The 21,341-nt window shown below is 44.1% G+C and overlaps 1 protein-coding gene across 3 annotated transcripts in view; it reads right to left on the reverse strand.

The window, feature by feature from the left end:
* LOC138739008 (UDP-glucuronosyltransferase 2A1-like) overlaps positions 1–14,519 on the reverse strand; it is a 79,098-nt gene extending 64,579 nt beyond the window's left edge. The window contains exons 1-2 of one of the 3 annotated variants that reach the window (XM_069890348.1): positions 13,793–14,519; positions 2,521–3,166 (exon numbers count right to left, since the gene is read on the reverse strand). In XM_069890348.1, the coding sequence (XP_069746449.1) occupies positions 2,521–3,166; positions 13,793–14,491 (1,345 nt within the window). In that variant the 5' untranslated portion in view covers positions 14,492–14,519. Of the gene's footprint in view, positions 1–2,520; positions 3,167–13,785 lie in introns of all 3 variants that reach the window. The other 2 variants (XM_069890339.1, XM_069890330.1) reach the window with 2 other exon arrangements.
* Between the last annotated feature and the right edge of the window lie 6,822 nt (positions 14,520–21,341).

Genomic DNA, 21,341 nt, shown 5'->3' on the forward strand with positions numbered 1-21,341 from the left:
CTACCACAGAACCTCTATCTGTTCCCCTTTCTATGGAATCCCCTCTCAGTGCTGCTTGCTCCCTCTCCTCCCTCTCTATCTCAATCACAGGGCCAGACTCTATGCGAGAGACCTGACTGCCAGGAAGATCATCCCCATCAACAGTATCCATAATGGGATATGTCTTTTTTTTTGGCTTGGCTTCGCGGACGAAGATTTATGGAGGGGGTAAATGTCCACGTCAGCTGCAGGCTCGATTGTGGCTGACAAGTCCGATGCGGGTCAGGCAGACACGGTTGCAGCGGTTGCAGGGGAAAATTGGTTGGTTGGGGTTGGGTGTTGGGTTTTTCCTCCTTTGCCTTTTGTCAGTGAGGTGGGCTCTGCGGTCTTCTTCAAAGGAGGTTGCTGCCCGCCAAACTGTGAGGCGCCAAGATGCACGGTTTGAGGAGATATCAGCCCACTGGCGGTGGTCAATGTGGCAGGCACCAAGAGATTTCTTTAGGCAGTACTTGTACCTTTTCTTTGGTGCACCTCTGTCACGGTGGCCAGTGGAGAGCTCGCCATATAATACGATCTTGGGAAGGCGATGGTCCTCCATTCTGGAGACGTGACCCATCCAGCGCAGCTGGATCTTCAGCAGCGTGGACTCGATGCTGTCGACCTCTGCCATCTCGAGTACTTCGACGTTAGGGATGAAAGCGCTCCAATGGATGTTGAGGATGGAGTGGAGACAACGCTGGTGGAAGCGTTCTAGGAGCCGTAGGTGATGCCGGTAGAGGACCCATGATTCGGAGCCGAACAGGAGTGTGGGTATGACAACGGCTCTGTATACGCTTATCTTTGTGAGGTTTTTCAGTTGGTTGTTTTTCCAGACTCTTTTGTGTAGTCTTCCAAAGGCGCTATTTGCCTTGGCGAGTCTGTTGTCTATCTCGTTGTCGATCCTTGCATCTGATGAAATGGTGCAGCCGAGATAGGTAAACTGGTTGACCATTTTGAGTTTTGTGTGCCCGATGGAGATGTGGGGGGGCTGGTAGTCATGGTGGGGAGCTGGCTGATGGAGGACCTCCGTTTTCTTTAGGCTGACTTCCAGGCCAAACATTTTGGCAGTTTCCGCAAAACAGGACGTCAAGCACTGAAGAGCTGGCTCTGAATGCGCAATTAAAGCAGCATCATCTGCAAAGAGTAGTTCACGGACAAGTTTCTCTTGTGTCTTGGTGTGAGCTTGCAGGTGCCTCAGATTGAAGAGACTGCCATCCGTGCGGTACCGGATGTAAACAGCGTCTTCATTGTTGAGGTTTTTCATGGCTTGGTTCAGCATCATGCTGAAGAAGATTGAAAAGATTGAAATGGGATATGTACTACTGAAGGTAACCGCCACAGGAGAATCCTACACTGCCTGTCTGTTCCCTTTCCCTCTCCTGCCACCCATCTACCTTCCTCCTGCCTCCTTGGTGTGATTGTGTCCCTGTAACTCCTCCCTATCGTCCTCCCGATTGATCTAGAATTCATCCAACACCAGCTCCAATTCCCCAATGGTTTGTTAGGGCCTGCAGATGGATGCACCTCTCAGAGATGAAGTGTTCAGGGATGATGTTAGCTTCCCCGACAATCCACATTCTGCCAGAGAAGCATGGCCCTGCTGGTTGCCATTCCTAAATAGAGAAAAATACATGGGATTAACCTATCCTTACCTGGGGTTCCTTGCAGATCCCTTTGTTCCGCGACAAGGTTGTACTTACCCCAACTCCTGCACCACCAGTCATCGAGGCTTCTCAACGCAAAGCGTCAAAGTGCCACTCTCACACTGGCCACTACCACAATGGTCACTCCAGTGAAGCTCTTTAGTGGCTCCAGCTAATTAGCCAATGGAGAAATTTGAACAAGATTTTCCAGTGCTTTTTTTTAAATGCTCCTCTTCTCATTCCAATTCCCGCTCTTGCAATTCCCGCCAAGAAACACGACAGTACAGAAATAGTCCCTTCAGCCCATCTTGTCTGTGCAGAATTCTTATTCTACCTTGCCTTATCGACCTGCACCCAGAACATAACCCTCCATGCCCCTCCCATTTATGTACCCGACCAATTTTTTTCTAAAATGTGACAATGGAGCTTGCAGTGACCACTTCTCATTCCATCGTCTCGCCACTCTCAGCGTAAAGAGGTTCCACCTGATGTTCCCTTTAAGTATTTCACCCTTAATCCACATTCTTATTCTTGCATATTCATTGAAGTTTGTTCTTTAATTTCTCATTTATCCTGACATAAATCTCTTGTTTATTTACAGCATTTTATGCACCTGCACTAAGGTATTCAAAATGGAAAAGGATTATTTGGATGAGTTTCTCAACATGATTCCTGTCTCAGGGGATATGATGAAGGGCACCTATGAAAATGACATGATCTATTCAACTGATTTTAATACCAAGTTTATGTTCGATCCATTTAACACTAGGTAAACCTTACCGAGCCTGCAGCTGACGTGGACTTTTTACCCCCTCCATAAATCTTCGTCCGCGAAGCCAAGCCAAAGAAGAAACCTTACCTAAAACTTCACTGTAATAGGAGTCCCAGTGACGCCACATCTGTTTCATTATCCAATCGTACATGATCGTGTAAAGAACATTTTGAATTCTCTCAGTAAAGGTCATGTCATTGGAAAGCTCTGACAGAGTGGCCGGTACATAGGAAGGGGGAGCTGGCAACTGTCCACAGAGTCTCTCTGCTGTGAAGGCTGGGGTGAATCGCAGAGTGAAGATGAAAGGCACCCCCAGCTTCAGCGCCAGGAGGTCCCCACAGGGAAACACAGGGTCGATCAGCACCACTTCAAACCTGCTGGCTCGCAGCTTCTGCATCAGTGTCCTGTTCCTGAGTAGCCCATCACATTGCTCTTTGCTGAGTTTTTCCATCTCCCCCACCACTGCAGAGAACCTTCTGTATGAACTCCAGTGGGATAGTTGTGGTTTCTCGTAGAGCCAGAAGTCCAGATTTGCCATCAGTACATCATTATACATCTTCGCGGTAAATGGGACTTGAAATATTTCGAAAGTTATCGGTGAGGGTTCCGAAAAGTTGATGAAAGGTGTCGCTGACCGAACGGCCACCGTGACGTTGTGGCCCCTCTCTATCAGTTTGTGGATAATGGATTTTAAATTAATCCAGTGGCTTGCATCGGCGGACCAGATCAGCACCTTCCCTGCACCGACACAGGGCAGGGAGAGGATCGCTACCAGCAGACATCTGAGCTGCATGGCTCCCACCAGCCCAGACTCTGACCCCACCCACCCCCACCCCCTTAATCACTCCAGTTCCTGTTGCCGCAACATAAGTTAGTACAGAAATCAAAGCTCATCTTGGCACGAAAGGGAAAAGGAATTAAAAAATCCCGGACTGGACCTCAGGTACTTGAATTCTTTTGGTTCACGTCAATATTAACATCCAGCCAACGAATTGGGCAGAATGTTTCCATTGCTGGGGTGACTGTCTGTGGGCTGTGAACCTGGTCAAACACCTGTCCCAATTTAATCCACCAACATGCAGAACTTCAGATATCACGTATTATTCCTTATAATTTCTCTGTTTAAAAATCCATCGGATGTGAATTAATAATGTTTAAATTTAGCATAATGCACCATTCGGAACAAAAATAATGTTTTCCCAGAGAATTCAACCTCAAGAATGACCTGCAGATTTCAACCTGGTAGGTCATCCCGCTCAACAATATCCAAAAAGGTACAGGTGTTATCGAAGGGAACAGCCACATAAATATACTGCACTGACCTTTCTCTCTTGTCTACCTTCCTTGTGCCTCCGAGGTGTGATTACGCCCCAGGGGCAATTCCCTTGCATAGTTTGTTACAATCTGATGTTAAATGAGTGACAGATTATGTTGAGTTTGTATTGTCCATAGATATGTTTTGTGGAGATAAATTGGGGCAGGTTTTTACTTAGTGTAGATCACACATTAACACTTAAAAACAGATCTCATTTAAAATACTGGAGCTCTGCTCAAGCCAGACAGGGTGGATCCTGCGGGGCCTTTGCAAAAACTTTGGGGAGTGCCCAAGAGACTTTACTAATGGATTGTTGTTTTGAAAAACAACTGTTGAAGGAGATCAGAGGAGGAGTTTGGATGAGAGCTCTGGGTGAGAGAGGTGGAGGGAGAATTCAGTTCTGCAGTTCGACAGTCAGCAGCACCAGCTGGGACTGGAACAGGACAAGCTGGAAAGCTTGTGGAAAAACCCCATTGGGAAGATGGGTTGTGAGTGCTTAGTTCAGCCTGGTCAAAGCCCTTGTGGTTCATACGAGAGGAGAGGACTGGCTGCCTAATGTTTCACATGAAACAAGAGAAACAAAAAGGAATTCCGTGGTGACCTGAAAGAAAGTGGTTATCACCTGGGAACCCTGATGGGGCAAGTTTCTTTAGCAAGACACTGAAGTGGCTGGTTACAAGGAATCAATTGTGGGTGTTCAGCGAACAACAAATCTCTCTCTGAAAACTGACAAGAAGCTTGCTGAGATGTCACTATTTACCTTTTAAGCACCAAAGCCCGGTGAACTTTATAAATGTTAAATTCTGTGCACAGTATAAGAATTGCCCACAACCAGTGAACTTGGAGAATTGAGAAGTGAGACTGTGAATCAAAGAACTTTACTGAACTTACATTACATACACATGTACTTCAAATTAGAAGGGGGATAAGTTATGTTCGATTAGTTAATAGTAATAAATTATAGTTTGATCGTGTTTTCATGTTTAAAGATCATTAAAAGCGGTTTTTGTTTAAGTAACCATTTGTCTTGGTGAATTTCTGTTGCTGCTGGGTTTTGGGGTCCTCTGGGCTTGTAACAGATGCACTTCTCAAAGATTAAGCCACCAAGGATACTGTTGCCTTCCCTGATGACCCACATTCTGCAAGGGGAGCATGAACCTCCCCTGGCTGTCTATGAAACAGAGAAAAAAATTAGTAAAACTTATTCTTTCCTGTGCCTCCTTGTTGAATGTTTTATTTGCTCAAAAAGGTTGTCCTACTACCTCTGTTTGTGGAAGCCTGCTAAGCCAAAGCCTCATAAAATCCTTGGCTGGCTGCACCCACAGCGGTTGCTCCATTTAAGCCCCACCCTCATCACCCATTCCCTTTAGTGGCTACAACTAATTATCCGACCACAGGTCGGAGGACTTTGCAAAGGTAAAAGTAAGTGGCTTGTGGTTGGTGTAGACTGTGAAGAGGCGACCTTCAAGGAGGTATCAGAAGTGGTGCCAGGTGGAGGGCGAATAGTTCTCTGTCAAATGCACTCTACTTCAATTCAGGTGATTGCAGGTGTTGACTGAAGAAAACGATGAGTTGCCATGAGTCATCAATGAACTGTTTCAGGACAGCAACCATGGCCGTGTTGGATGTGTCGACAGTGAGGATTGTCGGTACATCTATCCATGGGTGAACCAGTATCGTAGTGTGGGCCAGGGATTCTTTAGTCTGTGTGCCTCCTCTGTCCATTCAAACTCCTTCCACAAGCCCGGCATTAATGTGAAGAGAGAGTGCATAACCTTACCCGCTGCAGGAATGAACCTGTTGTAGAAATTCACCATGCCCACAAATTTCTGAAGGCTTTTCAGTGTCATTGGTTTGGTGAACTGCCGGATGGCATCAACTTTGTCTGATAAAGGGGTGGTAGCACCAGCTGGGGTGATCTTGTGGCCCAAAAAGTCTATCTCCGTGAAGCCAAACTGGCACTTCTCTGGATTAACGGTGAGGCCATACTGTGCAAGGCAAGTGAACAGCTGATGAAGGGGCGTCATGTGTTCTGCAAGCGAACTGCAGTCTACCAGGATGTCGTCAAGATAGATGAAAAGGAAAGGCAAGTCTCTTCTGAATTCGTCCATGAGGCACTGAAAGGTCTGCACTGTAGTTTTTAAACCTAATGGCATGCGTAGGAACTCGAAGAGGCTGAACAGGGTGATGATAGTGGTCTTTTGGACATCATCTGGGTGTACGGGAATCTGATGTTATCCCCGAATTAAGTTGACATTGGAGAAAAATTTTGTGCTGTGAAGATTTGCTGTGAAATCCTGGATATGGAGAATTAGGTAGTGGTCCGGTGTCATTTCATCGTTGTGACATTGTAAACACCACAGGATCTCCAGTTGCCATTGGACTTAGGCACCAAGTGGAGGGATGAGGCCCATGGGCTATCAAAACGATAGACAATGCCCAGCTCCTGTTTGTCTGGGGCCAGGCGGTGGGTACGTGAATGCCATGGTGGACCAGTGGTAGCGATACGATATTGGACGCCATGTTTGAGCATGGCTGCCATGAACTGTGAGCTCAGGACGGAGGGAAAGTCTGTAAGGAGTTGGCCGTTTTGGTCGTGCTTGGACTCCACGGAAGCAAACTGAGTGTACGGTTTGTTTGATCTGCCGAGGGGCACCGTGTGGCAAGTCTGAGTGTGGACTAGGCACTTGCCCTGGAGATCGATGTGTAGGGAGTGGGCCCAGAGGAAATCTGCATCAAACAGGGGTTTGTACACCGAATCAAGAGTGAAGGACCATTGGAACGTGCTGTCACTGAAGCGTACAGGAATAAGCCTTTATCCAAAGGTTCGGATGGCAGTCATATTGGAAGTCTGATGGGAAGGACCGTGGGGTCTAGTGCTTATCTCGAGCACCAAGGCAGTTTGACACTAATCTTTGCCCCCGTGTCCACCAGGAACTTTTTTTTTAAAAACTTTATTTAAAAAAACTTATCAAACAACGTAAAATCAATAACAATAGGAAAAAGATTTTTATACAGTATAATAAACCCCCCTTTCTCCCTCCTCCTCAGCCAGTCCCCGTAAGGAGAGCCAAAAAAAGTCATAAAACATATACAATATTTTAAGATATTTCCAAACCCATATATTCTAAATTCTTCTTTGGCTTGGCTTCGCGGACGAAGATTTATGGAGGGGGTAAAAAGTCCACGTCAGCTGCAGGCTCGTTTGTGGCTGACAAGTCCGATGCGGGACAGGCAGACACGATTGCAGCGGTTGCAGGGGAAAATTAGTTGGTTGGGGTTGGGTGTTGGGTTTTTCCTCCTTTGCCTTTTGTCAGTGAGGTGGGCTCTGCGGTCTTCTTCAAAGGAGGTTGCTGCCCGCCAAACTGTGAGGCGCCAAGATGCACGGTTTGAGGCGTTATCAGCCCACTGGCGGTGGTCAATGTGGCAGGCACCAAGAGATTTCTTTAGGCAGTCCTTGTACCTTTTCTTTGGTGCACCTCTGTCACGGTGGCCAGTGGAGAGCTCGCCATATAACACGATCTTGGGAAGGCGATGGTCCTCCATTCTGGAGACGTGACCCATCCAGCGCAGCTGGATCTTCAGCAGCGTGGACTCGATGCTGTCGACCTCTGCCATCTCGAGTACTTCGACGTTAGGGATGTAAGCGCTCCAATGGATGTTGAGGATGGAGCGGAGACAACGCTGGTGGAAGCGTTCTAAATACAATATAATAAACCACCCTCTCTCCCTCCTCCTCAGCCAGTCCCCATAAGGAGAACCAAAAAAAAATCATAAAACATATACAATGTTTTAAGATATTTCCAAACACATATATTCTAAATAAGATGACAACATTTTTTTAAAAAAAGAGTAATTATCATGTAAATTGTATGTTATTTTCTCCATATATATATATGTATACACAAGATCTCACTTCATTATGCCAACGTACTATATTAATCTCTACATTATCTTTCCAAGTAATTGCTACACATTTTCATGCCACAGATAACACCAGACAAACAACTGCAATTTAAAGTTTATCCAACCCCAATCCAGTAAAAGAAACTGGGTAACCCAACAAAAAAAAATCACTGGATCTAATGGTAATTTAATTTTAAACAATTTCTCCAAAACCAACCTAATTTTTTTCCCAAAATGGTTGTACCTTATCACAGGACCAAACTGCATGCAAAAAGGTTCCAGTACTTAATCCATATCTAAAACAAGAATGCGAATTACTAAATCCATATTTTTTTTCAATTTCTCAGGAGTCAAATATAACTGATGCAAACAATTATAATTAACCAAACCATATCTTACATTAGTCAATTTAGTTAACCCTGCATAACACATAACCTCCCAATCCTCTTGAGATATACATTAAATCACGTTCCCATTTATTTCTAGATTTCTCCAAATTTGCTTTTTCCATACTTTCCTGTAACATTCGATACATATTTGAAATAAAACCTTTCTTTGGCATAAAGGAAATCAAAGATTCAAATTTCGTTAGCTTAGGTAAACTCATCTCTTTGCCATAAATATCCCTTATCAACACTGAGTTGATAATACACAAGTAAAGAATTTACCGATCTATCAAATTACTCCCTTGTCCACTAGAAACTTGCGGCCTGAGATGCTGTGCCAGACATTGAGAAGGCTATTTGGTTGGCCAGCCACTGCAGCCACTAATGGCGGCTGGCCACATCATTTCCCAGGAACAAACATGGATGACGTCTTCTGCGGGCAGAGGTCCCCCAAATGTTGGTGATAGAAACACCATTTGGGATTGGGCCTCTCCGTCCTTTGATGGGGTGGGGCCTGCTCACATGTTGGACTAGATTTGGGCATTGTCCTCGGTGGTGGCCGCAAAACACAGTTGACGGAGTCTACGGCTTCGCATTTACAACAGTAGAGAACATCTGCCCCTGCTGCAACTTTGCGGGGGTCGCTGAAGTCCGTGTCAGCCAAGAGGAGTCTTATATCCTCGGGCATCTGTTCAAAGGAAGCTTGCTTGAACATGAGGCAGGGCTTGTGCCCTTCTGCCAGCATGAGCATCTTGTCCATTTGGGCAGAGGGGGGTTCTATAACCTAGGCCATAGAAGCTCAGGATCCAGGCTGCTCATTTGTGTTGTGAGAGGCTATGCATGCTAATGAGGAGGTTTTTCAGACCCATGTATTTACCTTCCTCCAGCTGTGCTTAAGTGAGTTAATTGACTCGAGAGGCGGCTTCCTGGTCGAGCGAGCTGACGATGTAGATGTATCTCGTCGAATCGGAGGTTATCTGTTTGATCTGGAACTGGGCCTCTGATTGGCCGAACCAAGTGTGGGGCCTGATTATCGAGGAAGTTGGCAGCTTCCATGCAACAGCACCTACAGCTGCTTGTTCCATTGTTTTGAGTCTTCAGGACATGGAGACTCGCCAGGGGTCACCAATGCAGCGGGTTGTGAGCGAGCGCAGCGAAGCGAAGAGACTGAAACAACAGACTGTGAGCTCTGGTATCATAACTGCTTTAATTTGAATCTCGCCCCATCTCAGTCCCACCCTTATGTCCTGACGGTTGCATCCTGATGACACAAGCGCGTATGCGACTTTCCAGCTTCATCCAGAAGAGATGGTCACGCGACGCCATCCTTGCCACGGCTGTCCCGCTGACCACGCACGACAAGCAGGGCAGGTTCAACACTACAAGAATTTGCTTTGCCACAACAGCACAGAAATACTTCAGCCCAACTTCTCTGTATGGAACTATAATTCTGCCTTGCCTTATTGACCTGCACCCAGAACAAATCCCTCCATACCCCTCCTATCCATGTACCTGTTCTAATTTTTCAGAGTTTAATATGGAGCCTGCAGCTCATGCCACACTCTTGCAACTCTCAGTATGAAGAACTTTCCCCTGATGTTTCCTTTGAGTATTTCACCTTCAACCCACATTCTCTTATTCTTGTGATTTCATTAATGTTTCTTCTTTAATTTTGAATTTATGCTGACACAAATCTCTTGTTTATTTATGGCATTTTACGTACCTGCACAGATGCATTCAAAATGGAAAAGGCTTATTTAATTAGTTTCTTAACATGAGGGAGGTGTACCAGGAGGGCACAGGTCATTTGGGTGTAATTGGGCTAGTGGGGCAAAAGGGCCTGTTACCGTTCTGTATGCCTAAATTTAAATGTTTTAAAAATTAAAATTGGCCTTGACTGAGGGGATATAGTGAAAGATATGCATGAAAATAACCATATAACCATATAACAGTTTACGGCACGGAAACAGGTCATGTCGGCCCTTCAAGTCCGCACCGGTTAAATTGAACAACTCCACTAACTCTACCCTCCCACTCTCTGCCCATAACCCTCCAATCCCCTCATCTCCATGTACACATCCAACCTTCTCTTAAATGACAGAAGGGACCCTGCCACGACTATCTCTTTTGGAAGATCATTCCATTCTGCCACCACTCGCTGAGTGAAAAAGCATCCTCTAATATTTCTCCTAAAGTTTTTCCCCCTTACCCTTAACTCATGTCCTCTTTTTCCAACCTCTTCTGCCCTCAGGGGAAAGCATCTACTCATGTCTAGTCTATCTATTCCTTTCATAATTTTAAATACATCTATCAAGTCTCCTCTCAGCCTTCTACGTTCCAATGAATAAAGTTCCAATCTCCTTAATCTCTCCCTGTAATCCAGATGCTGTAAGCCAGGCAACATCCTTGTAAACCTCCTTTGAACACTCTCCACCTTATCTATATCCTTTCTATAATTTGGAGAGCAGAACTGAGCACAGTACTCCAAACCTTGGCCTCACCAATGCCTTAAACAGCCACAGCATCACTTCCCAGCTCCTATACTCTATTCTATGATTTATGAAGGCCAGCATACCATATGCCTTCTTAACCACCTTGTCTACAAGGGAATCCTCACGGAATTCTGTCCCATAACCCACAGGTCCCTCTGTTCCTCTGCTTGCCTCAATGCCCTCCCCTTAACTGCATATGTCCTATCCTGGTTATTTTTACCGAAATGCAGCACCTTGCACTTGTCTACATTGAATTCCATCTGCCATCTTTCAGCCCACTCTTCCAAACAAACCAAATCCTTCTGTAATCCAAGAAACCTTCCTCACTATCATCCGAATATTTGCTTATCCAGTTAACCACACCCTCCTCTAAATCATTAATATAAATGATAAACAACAAGGGATCCAGCACCAATCCCTGAGGCAGCCCGCTTGTCACAGGCTTCCAACCTGACAGACTGTTGTCCACCATGACTCTCTGCTGTCTATCTCCTAGCCACCTCTGAATGCATGTCACAATCTCTCCACTAATTCCTCGTGACTGAACCTTCCTTATTAATCTTCCATGCGGAACTTTATCAAAAGCCTTACTAAAATCCAAATAGATCACATCCACCGCTCTACCTTCATTCACTTTTTTTTTGTCACTTCCTCAAAAAACTCAACAAGGTTCATCAAACATGACTTTCTTTTTACAAACCCATACTGGGTGCCCCTAATCATTCCCTGTCTATCCAGATGTGCATATATACTATCTCGTAGAATACACTCCATAACCTTCTCCATCACCAAAGTCAATCTTACTGGTCAATAATTACTTGGCCTACAACTAATGCCTTTTTTAAACAACGGAACTATGTTCGCAACCCTCTCTGAAAAATCACTGTCAGTGTCCCCAGTATTTTTTCACTGGCCTCCCTTAAAGTCCTGGGGAAAATCCCATCAGGACCAGGAGACTTATCCACCTTTATTGACCGTAGAAGCTCCAAAACCCTCGCTTTACTAATCCCTATCCTCTCAATAACTAAGCCCTTTGCCTCTCTTATCTCATATAGCCCAATGGTCCTTTCCCTCGTGAATTCAGAGGAGAAAAAATTGTTCAATATTTCTCCCATTTCATATGGTTCCTTACATAGGTCACCCCCAGTCCCATCATCCAGTGAATCTATTCTATCCTTAACCCACCTTTTACTGTTCACATATCTGTAAAAACCCTTAGGATTCACCTTCACCTTATTAGCTGTGGATTCCTCATACTTTTATTTTGCCTTTCTAATTTCCCTCTTAAGGTACTTCCTGCAATCTAAGTAACAATCATACATCTCCTCAATCCCTTGTTTTTTATATTTAGTATAGGCCTCCCTCTTTTCCCAAACTAATTTCTTAATTTTACCAGAAAACCACGGGTCCCTCGAACCTTTGGTTTTCCCTTTCAGGCTGACTGGAATATAGAAATCATGTACTCTCAAAATCTCACCCCTAAATGCCCTCCAAATTTCCTCTACATCCTTTCCAGCTAAAAGATCAGCCCACACAACTCTCTGCAAATCCCTTCTCATTTCTCCAAATCTGACCCTCTCCCACTCAAAGACCTTCAACCTCAGACCTGACCTCTCCCTTTCCATCATTAGCTAAAGCTAATGGACCCGTGATCACTGGATCTGAATTTCGCTCCAACGCTCACCTCCGTCACCTGCCCCATTTCATTCCCAAATAACAGATCTAACACTGCTCTCCCTCTAGTGGGTGTCTCAACATATTGCTGCAAAAAGCAATCCTGAACACAATGCATAAATACTAAGCCATCCTGCCCTCTTACTGACTGCGTTTCACAATCTATGTTTGGAAAATTGAAATCCCCAACCAACACCACCCTATTCCTATTGCACATCTCAGCTATTTCCTTGCACATTTGCTCTTCTAGTTCACTTTCCCCATTTGGAGGGCCTATAATATACCCCTATAATAGTAACCTCATCCTTCTTATTTTTCAGTTCTACACACACTGCCTCCCTCGATGAGACCTCCAGTCTATCTTGCCTCAGCACTGCTGTAATATCTTCCCTGACAAGTAATGCCACAACTCCCCCTCTTACTCCACCAACTCTGTCACATCTAAAGCAGCAAAATCCTCGAATATTTAACTGCCAGTCACAAACTTCCTTCAACCACGTATCGCTAATGGCCACAACATCATAATGCCACGTGTCAATCCACATCTCTCGCATTAAGATAAATACATCTCAGGAATCTCCTACATCCTACCTTCTGCCTATCCTCCTCTCTACCATTCTCACAATTGTCACTACAACATCTTTTTACTTCCTGCAGTTCCACCCTCAAATTATTTAAACATACCTCTTTCTTTAGCCTACAAACCCTCTCCCTGCTGTCTTGCCGAACTTGAAACCCTGTCCCCCACCATACTAGTTTAACCCACACCACCCCCCCCCCCCACCCCCAGACAGCCCTAGCAAATGGGATTAAGATGTAACCTATCATTACGGTATAGGTCCCAGTGGTCCAAGAACTTGAAACCCTGTCTCTCACTCCACCCCTTTAACTGCATGTTTAACCTCCACCTGATTCTATTTCTGCCCTCATTGTCACGTGGCACAGGAAGCAGTCCAGAGATTACACCCTTCATGGTCCTCCTTTTAAGCTCCCTACCAAACTCCCTATACTCATTCTGCATGACCACTTCCTCCTTCCTTCCAACATCATTGGTACCAACATGTACCACGACCTCAGGCTCCTTTTAGGATGTTCTGAACACGCATAGTCACATCTTGGACCCTGGCACCAGGGAGGCAAACCACCATCTGGTTTTCCTTATCGTGTCCACAAAAATTTCTGTCTGTCCTCCTAACCATTAAGTCCCCTATGACTCTCGCCCTTTTCCTTTTATCCTTACCTTTCTGGGGCACAGAGGTTGACACCACACCTCTGCCCACCATAGTCTGACTCTCCCCCTCCTCAGTACTCAAGGTGGAATACCAATTTCTGAGGATTTCAGACTCAGATGCACATGAACCTGACCCCTCCCTTTCCTCTTCCTAACAGTAACCCACTGCCCCTCCTCCCATGGTCCCTATGCAACCACTTCCCTGTCCGAGCTGCAGCTCGTTCCCTAACTCTGTCCCTTAGACACCGCATCTCAGTACCCTGTCTATTCAACATATTACAGATTTTAATACCTACATGTTCATTTTCAAGTTTATGTTCGATCTATTTAACACTAGGTAAACCTTACCTAAAACTTCGCTGTAATAGGAGTCCCAGTGACGCCACATCTGTTTTATTACCCAATCGTACATGATCATGTAAAGAACATTTTGAATTCTCTCAGTAAAGGACATGTCATTGGAAAGCTCTGACAGAGTGGCCGGTACATAGGAAGGGGGAGCTGGCAACTGTCCACAGAGTCTCTCTGCAGTGAAGGCTGGGGTGAATCGCAGAGTGAGGATGAAAGGCACCCCCAGCTTCAGCGCCAGGAGGTCCCCACAGGGAAACATAGGGTCGATCAGCACCACTTCAAACCTGCTGTCTCGCAGCTTCTGCATCAGCGTCCTGTTCCTGAATAGCCCATCACAATGCTGTTTGTTCAACACTTTCATGTCCTCTACGATTTCAGAGAACCTTCTGTATGAACTCCAATGGGATAGTTGTGGTTTCTCGTAGACCCAGAAGTCCAGAAGAGTATTCATAAAATTGTCAAACCTTTCTCGAGTGAATGGCACTTGAATCACTTCATACTTTATCAGTGAGGGTTCAGTCAAGTTGATGTAAACAGTCGCTGAATGAACGGCCACCGTAACATCATGGCCTCTCGCCAGCAGTTTGTGGATAATGTATTTTAAGTTAATCCAGTGGCTTCCCTCAGCAGACCAGATCAGCACCTTCCCCGCTTTGAATCTATGCAAGGAGCAGAACGCCATAAGCAACCAAATCAGCTTCATGTTTGTCAATAGGAGTGCTCTGCTGTAGTCATCAAATTTATGACCGCACCTTACAAGTAAGACAAATCACATCTTTTCTCATAGAAATCATGGAGTGGATCGTGAACTTAGGGATTGGAAGGATGAAAAGGGTGTGTGGAAGAACATAGGAGCTGCGATCAGATCATGAGTTTATTGTCCGGTACATTGTACCATCCACAGATTCCTGAATAATCAATGAACCAAAGATACCCCTTACTTTTTGTGCAGTGCTATTTTTATTTATTTATTGCTATAAGGTGGTTGATATCAATGTTTGCACTTTGTGTGGGTGGGGGGGAGGGTTGTGGGGTGGGGGGTATTACACTTGAATTCCATGCTCTCTCTGAAAAAGTTTTTAAAAAGTTTTAAGAAGCCTGAACTGACTGAAAGAAAATAGAAGCGGAAGGTATAGGAAGGTTTTAGAGAAATAAACAATGCCTCCTAAGAAAGATAAACTAACTGTTACTTTTCAAGAGCTTGAACAAGAGAAACAAGCTGCTAAAGAAGAGAGGCCAATGTGGTGGTACACCACCGGCTTACTGCAGGGGAAAACACCTGTGTATGCAGGAGTGTAAGGGGACAGGACAACACCTGGCCGGCTATCAATCAGTCGGCCTGAAGGGATCAAGCCCCACACGGTTGGGTGTCAATCACCCTCCAGGATATAAGTCTGTGCCGGCCTCCAAAAGCTCACTCAGATTTACTGCAGCTACAGCCAGCCTGGCTCTGTGGAAGTCTTTGTGGATTAAAGCCTGCTGTACAGTCTTTACCTTGTGTGTGTCTGATTCTTGCTAAGAGAGCACCACAACCAACCTCGAAGAAGGATCCTGCAGCTCTCCAGAAGGCAAGTGCCCATGGTGCCTGAGAATATTTTAGAAAAATAAGCTTATAAGACCTTAATTTCTCTACAAAATAATAAGGCACCAGGTGAAGATGGTTTCCCACCAGAAATTTATAAAGATTATAAGGAGCTATTAATACCTATATTGATGGAGGTATTGGGTCAAATCAAAGAGATTTATGATCTACCTGAATCTTTTAAAACAGCATTAAGGGGTGGAGTAATTCCAAAAAAAGGGAAAGATTGTTTATAGACTTCTTCATATAGACCTATACCATTATTGAATACAGACCCTAAAATTGAACTGAAATTGTTAGCTAATAGGCTAGTTGAATTTTTGCCAAAATTAATAAATTTAGATCAAACTGGTATTATTAAAAATAGAAAGGCAGCAGATAATATAGTTGGAGATAATTATGAAAAGGATATAAAATTGAAATTGGACAAATACTAAGAAAAACTTTAAAGTATTGCAATAGCAACTGCAAAGAAATGTCTAGCGACATCATGGAAAGACGATAGAGAAGTGTTAATAAGTAGATGCTATAATAAGATGCAAAACTGTAGACCTTTGGGAAAAATTACGTATAGTTTAAGGAATCAAGTTGAAAAGTTTGATAGTATTTGGAAACCTTTTGTGGATAATTTTCCGTCAACCTCTTCAATCTTATCCACTTATCTTAATTAGTAATTTTTGATAACTATTATGATTGTCTATGCTAATATTATTGTATATAAAATGGTAGGTCTTTCTTTTCTTTCCTTTTTTTTACTTTTGGATGGGAGGGGATGAGTAGAAAAATATAAAAGTATTGTTTTTGCATCATTGGGCTATGGATATTTGATTAATGTTTTATTCATTTTTTTCTGTAATGATGCAAACAATTAAATAAAATTCATTTTAAAAATGAATGTCGGCACTGTGATGCTGCCAGAAAACAATGAATTTTGTGACTTGTTTGTGACGATAAATTCTGATTCTGATTGTTGTTCATTGTCCCTTCAAAAATCTGATGACAGAGGGAAAGAAGCTGCCCTTGAGTCACTGTGTGTTCGTCTTCAGACTCCTGTTCCTCCTTCCCAATTGTAGCTGTGTGAAGAGGGCATTGCTTGGCTTGGTGAGGGTCCTTGAGGATAGAGACTACTTTCTGAAGACACTGCTCTTGTAGATGTCCTCAATGAAATAAAGACTGATGCCCATCATGCCACTGGCTGAGTTCACAACTGTCTGAAGCCTTTTCCTTTCCTGTGGATTGGCAACTCCGTGGCAGACAGTGATGTAACCAGTCAGAATACTCTCCGGGGTACACCCCTGTAGAAATTTGCAAGAGTCTTTGGTGAAATACCAGAACCCATCAAACTCCTCACCCAGGATGTTGATAGCCAAGAATCTGAAATTCTAAACCCTTTCCACTCGATGAGGACTGGTTTGCATTCTCTTGATTCCCCCCTAATTAAATTCCTTTGTTTTGCTAAGGTTGAATGCAAGGTTGGACTTGTTGTTTCACCACTCAGCAAGCTGAACTATTTCCCTCCTGAACACTTCCTCATTCCTATCTGTGATTCTGCCAATAACTGTGGCATCATCGGCAAAGCTGTGGACAGCATTTGAATTGTGTTAATGAGTAGAGCAGTGGGGTGCCTGTGTTAATTGTCAGTGAGGGGAAGATGTTGTTTCCAATTCATACTGACTGTGGTCTTCCAATGAGGAATTCAAGAACCAGTTGCAGAGGTGGGGAGGGTAGGGTGCCGACGCTCAGATTTTAGAGCTTGTTGAGCAGCACAAATGGCAAGGATGATGTTGAAAGCTGAGCTATAGTCAATGAAGAGTAGCTGATGTATGTGTTGCTATTGTCTAAGTGATTGAGAGCTGAGTGGAGAGCTAGCGATATTGCATCTGCTGTCGAGCAATTGTGACAGTAGGCAAATTGCAGTGGGGCCAGATATATACTTTGGTATGAGTTAATTCTGGCCATGACCACCCTCTCAAATCATTTCATTGCAGTTAATGTGAGTGCTATTGGGCAATAGTCTTTGACGAAGCTCACTCCATTGCTCTGGGTCACTGGCATGATTGATGTTCTTTTGAAGCAGGTAGAGAGGGCATGGTGTGATGGCAGAGGGAGAAGATGTGGGAAAACACATCCCGCTGGCAGAACTATTCAAAACCCGCTTTAAAGTTTTAAATTATCTTTCGAAAGTTTCAAAAATACTGTTGAAGTATCCTAGAAGCAGCTACGAAGAAAACAACAGGTCAACCAGCAATGAAAATGACTACTAAACAGTTAACAAGTGCTGAAGAATTTGGGCCTACCTTTGAAGTGGAGCCTCCAGAGTCGATTCCTCCTCATCCCCGTCCACATCACCAGTCCTCCAATAGGATCCAATCTACACCGGCGCTGACTTCACGAAGTGCTGAGGAAGTTGGCGCTGGCACCCAACGACGACCTCCTCTGGACAAGAAGAATAATCATGCATGCGCGTTATACTGAGTGCGGCCCAGGCTGTGGGGGGACCTGACCTCTCTCAGTCCAGTGACCCTGGACTGGCGGGAGGAGGGTTCCGCACCCATAGTTGAGCTGAAGCGACTTCAGTATCAACGGAGGAGGAGGAAGCAGCCACAGGAAGAAGAAATGGAGAAGAAATGGGACTGGAAGAAGAAGAAGACCAAGGTATGGAGGAGCAGGAAACTGTTATATACAAGGGTAGGCCCATGGTTAAGCAGGCTTTAAAGTTTAAGTCTGATTCTCATCATTCAGATTCAACTTTACATATTAACTTATGCAGATGGAGAATTTGGCAATTCAGATGGGTCAAGGGTTTTCATCTGTGAAGGAACAGTTTGCTGATACGAAGGGGGAAATATCCTCTATTAAATTGGACATGGCTAAATGCTTGAAAGTGGTGGATAAGGTCAAGGATGAATTTAAGGAGATTGAAGAAGAATTTATTGATTGTAAAAATGATGTTGAACAATGTAAAGAAAAGATAGGACAGATGGAGGATTCATTTACTGGCTGGGAAATTCAGAAAAGTGATTTGTTGAAGAAAATTGAGGCTTTGGAGAATCAAAGGCAGAGAAATAATGTTAAGATTGTTTGTCTTCTGGAAGATTTTGAAGGTCCGGACCCGATTCATTTTTTTAAGAAGTGGATTCCTGAGGTTTCTGGAACAGAATATTGTACAAATGGTCTGGAACTGGACAGAGCTTACTGAGCAATAAGAAGGGAATCTCTTCCTAGTCAAGCTCCACATTCTATGTTTATTAGATGTCTGCATTATCAAGATTGAGGGTTGATTTTAAGACTTGCTGATCAAAATGCAAGAAGTAATCGGGGTCCTTTAGTAGTTAAAAATAATAGTCTTTTTTTAACGCTGATTTGAGTCAAGCAGTTATTAAATGTTGTAAAGAATTTAATTTGGCTAAACATAGAGACTAATGCAAGGGAGGAGCTGAAAGAAATCAGTATCTCTAAGGACATGGTTTTGGGGAAATTGAAGGGATTGAAGGCCGATAAATCCCAGGGGTTTGATAATCTACATCCTAGGGTACTTAAAGAAGTGGACATTCAGATAGCAGATGCTTTAAGAATTATTTTCCAGATTTCGATAGACTCAGGATCAGTACTCATGGATTGGAGGGTAGCTAATGTTACCCCACTATTTAAAAAGGAGGGTAGAGAAAAGTGGGGAATTATAGGCCGGTGAGCCTTACATCAGTAGTGGGCAAAATGATGGAATCCATTATTAAGGATGTAATGGCGGAGCATATGACTAGCAGAGAAGGGATCGGACAGAGTCAACATGGATTTACAAAAGGTAAATCATGCTTGACAAATCTATTGGAATTCTTTGAGATGGTGACAGGTAAAATAGATGGGGGAGAGCCAGTGGATGTGGTGTACCTGTATTTCCAAAGGCCTTTGATAAGGTCCCACATAAACGACTGGCATGTAAAATCAAGACTCATGGGATTGGGGGCAAGGTATTGATGTGGATTGAGAACTGGCTGGCAGATAGAAAACAGAGAATTGGGATAAACGGCAGGCGGTGACCAGTGGGGTGCCACAGGGATCTGTACTGGGACCCCAGCTGTTCACAATTTACATTAATGATCTAGATGAGGGGATTGGATGTAATATCTCCAAATTTGCAGATGACACTAAGCTAGGAGGGGTTGTGTGCACGGAAGAGGGGGTCAGGAAGTTCCAGTGTGATTTGGATAAATTAGGGGACTGGGCAGATACATGACAAATGCACTACAATGTGGATAAATGTGAGGTTATCCACTTTTGGTAATACAAACCGGAGGGCAAATTACTATTTGAATGGCAATAGATTGGGAGATGGGGAAATGCAGAGAGACCTAAGGGTTCTTGTGCACCAGTCACTGAAGGCGAGCATGCAGTTACAGCAGGCAGTTAAAAAGGCAAATGGTATGTTGGCCTTCATATCAAGAGGGTTTGAGTATAGGAATAAGGATACCTTACTGCAGCTGTACAGAGCCTTGGTGAGACCACACCTGGAGTATTTTGTGCAGTTTTGGTCACCTTATCTGAAGAAGGATGTTCTTGTAATGGAGGGAGTGCAAGGGCGATTCACCAGGCTGATACCTGGAATGGCAGGAATAACTTATGAGGAAAGATTGCGCAATTTGGGATTGTACTCACTGGAGTTTAGAAGATTGAGAGGGGATCTCATAAAGATATATAAAATTCTGACAAGACTGGACAGAATGGATGCGGAAGGGATGTTTCCAATGGTAGGGGAGTCCAGAACCCGGGGCCATAGTGCGAGGATAATAGGTAAACCATTTAGAACTGAGATGAGGAGGAATTTCTTTACCCAGAGGGTGGTGAATCTGTGGAATTCATTGCCACAGAGAGCAATAGATGCAGGTTCATTGAATATATTTAAGAAGGAATTAGATATATTTCTTCAGTATAAGGGAATTAGGGGTTACGGAGAGAAGGCGGGGACGGGATACTGAACTTTAAGATCAGTCATGATCTCATTGAATGGCGGAGCAGGCTCGAAGGGCCAAATGACCTACTCCTGCTCCTATCTTCTATGTTTCTATATTTCTATGTCCAGTTCCAGACCATTTGTACAATATTCTGTTCCCAAAACCTTGGGATTCCACTTCTTAAAAAAATGAATCAGGTCCGGACCTTCAAAATCCTCTAGAAGACCAACAATCTTAACATTATTTCTCTGCCTTTGATTTTCTTCAACAAATCACTTTTCTGAATTTCCCAGCCAGTAAAGGAATCCTCCATCTGTCCTATCTTTTCTTTACATTGTTCCACATCATCTTTACAATCAATAAATTCTTCTTCAATTTCCTTAAATTTATCCTTGACCTTATCCACCACTTTCAAGCATTTAGCCATGTCCAATTTAATAGAGGATATTTCCCCCTTCGTATCAGCAAGCTGTTCCTTCACAGATGAAAACCCTTGACCCATCTGAATTGCCAAATTCTCCATCTGCATAAGTTAATATGTAAAGTTGAATCTGAATGATGAGAATCAGACTTAAACTTTAAAGCCTGCTTAACCATGGGCCTACCCTTGTATATAACAGTTTCCTGCTCCTCCATACCTTGGTCTTCTTCTTCTTCCAGTCCCATTTCTTCTCCATTTCTTCTTCCTGTGGCTGCTTCCTCCTCCTCCGTTGATACTGAAGTCGCTTCAGCTCAACTATGGGTGCGGAACCCTCCTCCCGCCAGTCCAGGGTCACTGGACTGAGAGAGGTCAGGTCCCCCCACAGCCTGGGCCGCACTCAGTATAACGCGCATGCATGATTATTCCTCTTGTCCAGAGGAAGACGTCGTTGGGTGCCAGCGCCAACTTCCTCAGCACTTCGTGAAGTCAGCGCCGGTGTAGATTGGATCCTACTGGAGGACTGGTGCTGTGGACGGGGATGAGGAGGAATCGACTCTGGAAGCTCCACTTCAAAGGTAGGCCCAAATTCTTCAGCACTTGT

This window comes from Narcine bancroftii, chromosome 1 (assembly GCF_036971445.1).
Source record: "Narcine bancroftii isolate sNarBan1 chromosome 1, sNarBan1.hap1, whole genome shotgun sequence".
Taxonomy (NCBI): domain Eukaryota; kingdom Metazoa; phylum Chordata; class Chondrichthyes; order Torpediniformes; family Narcinidae; genus Narcine; species Narcine bancroftii.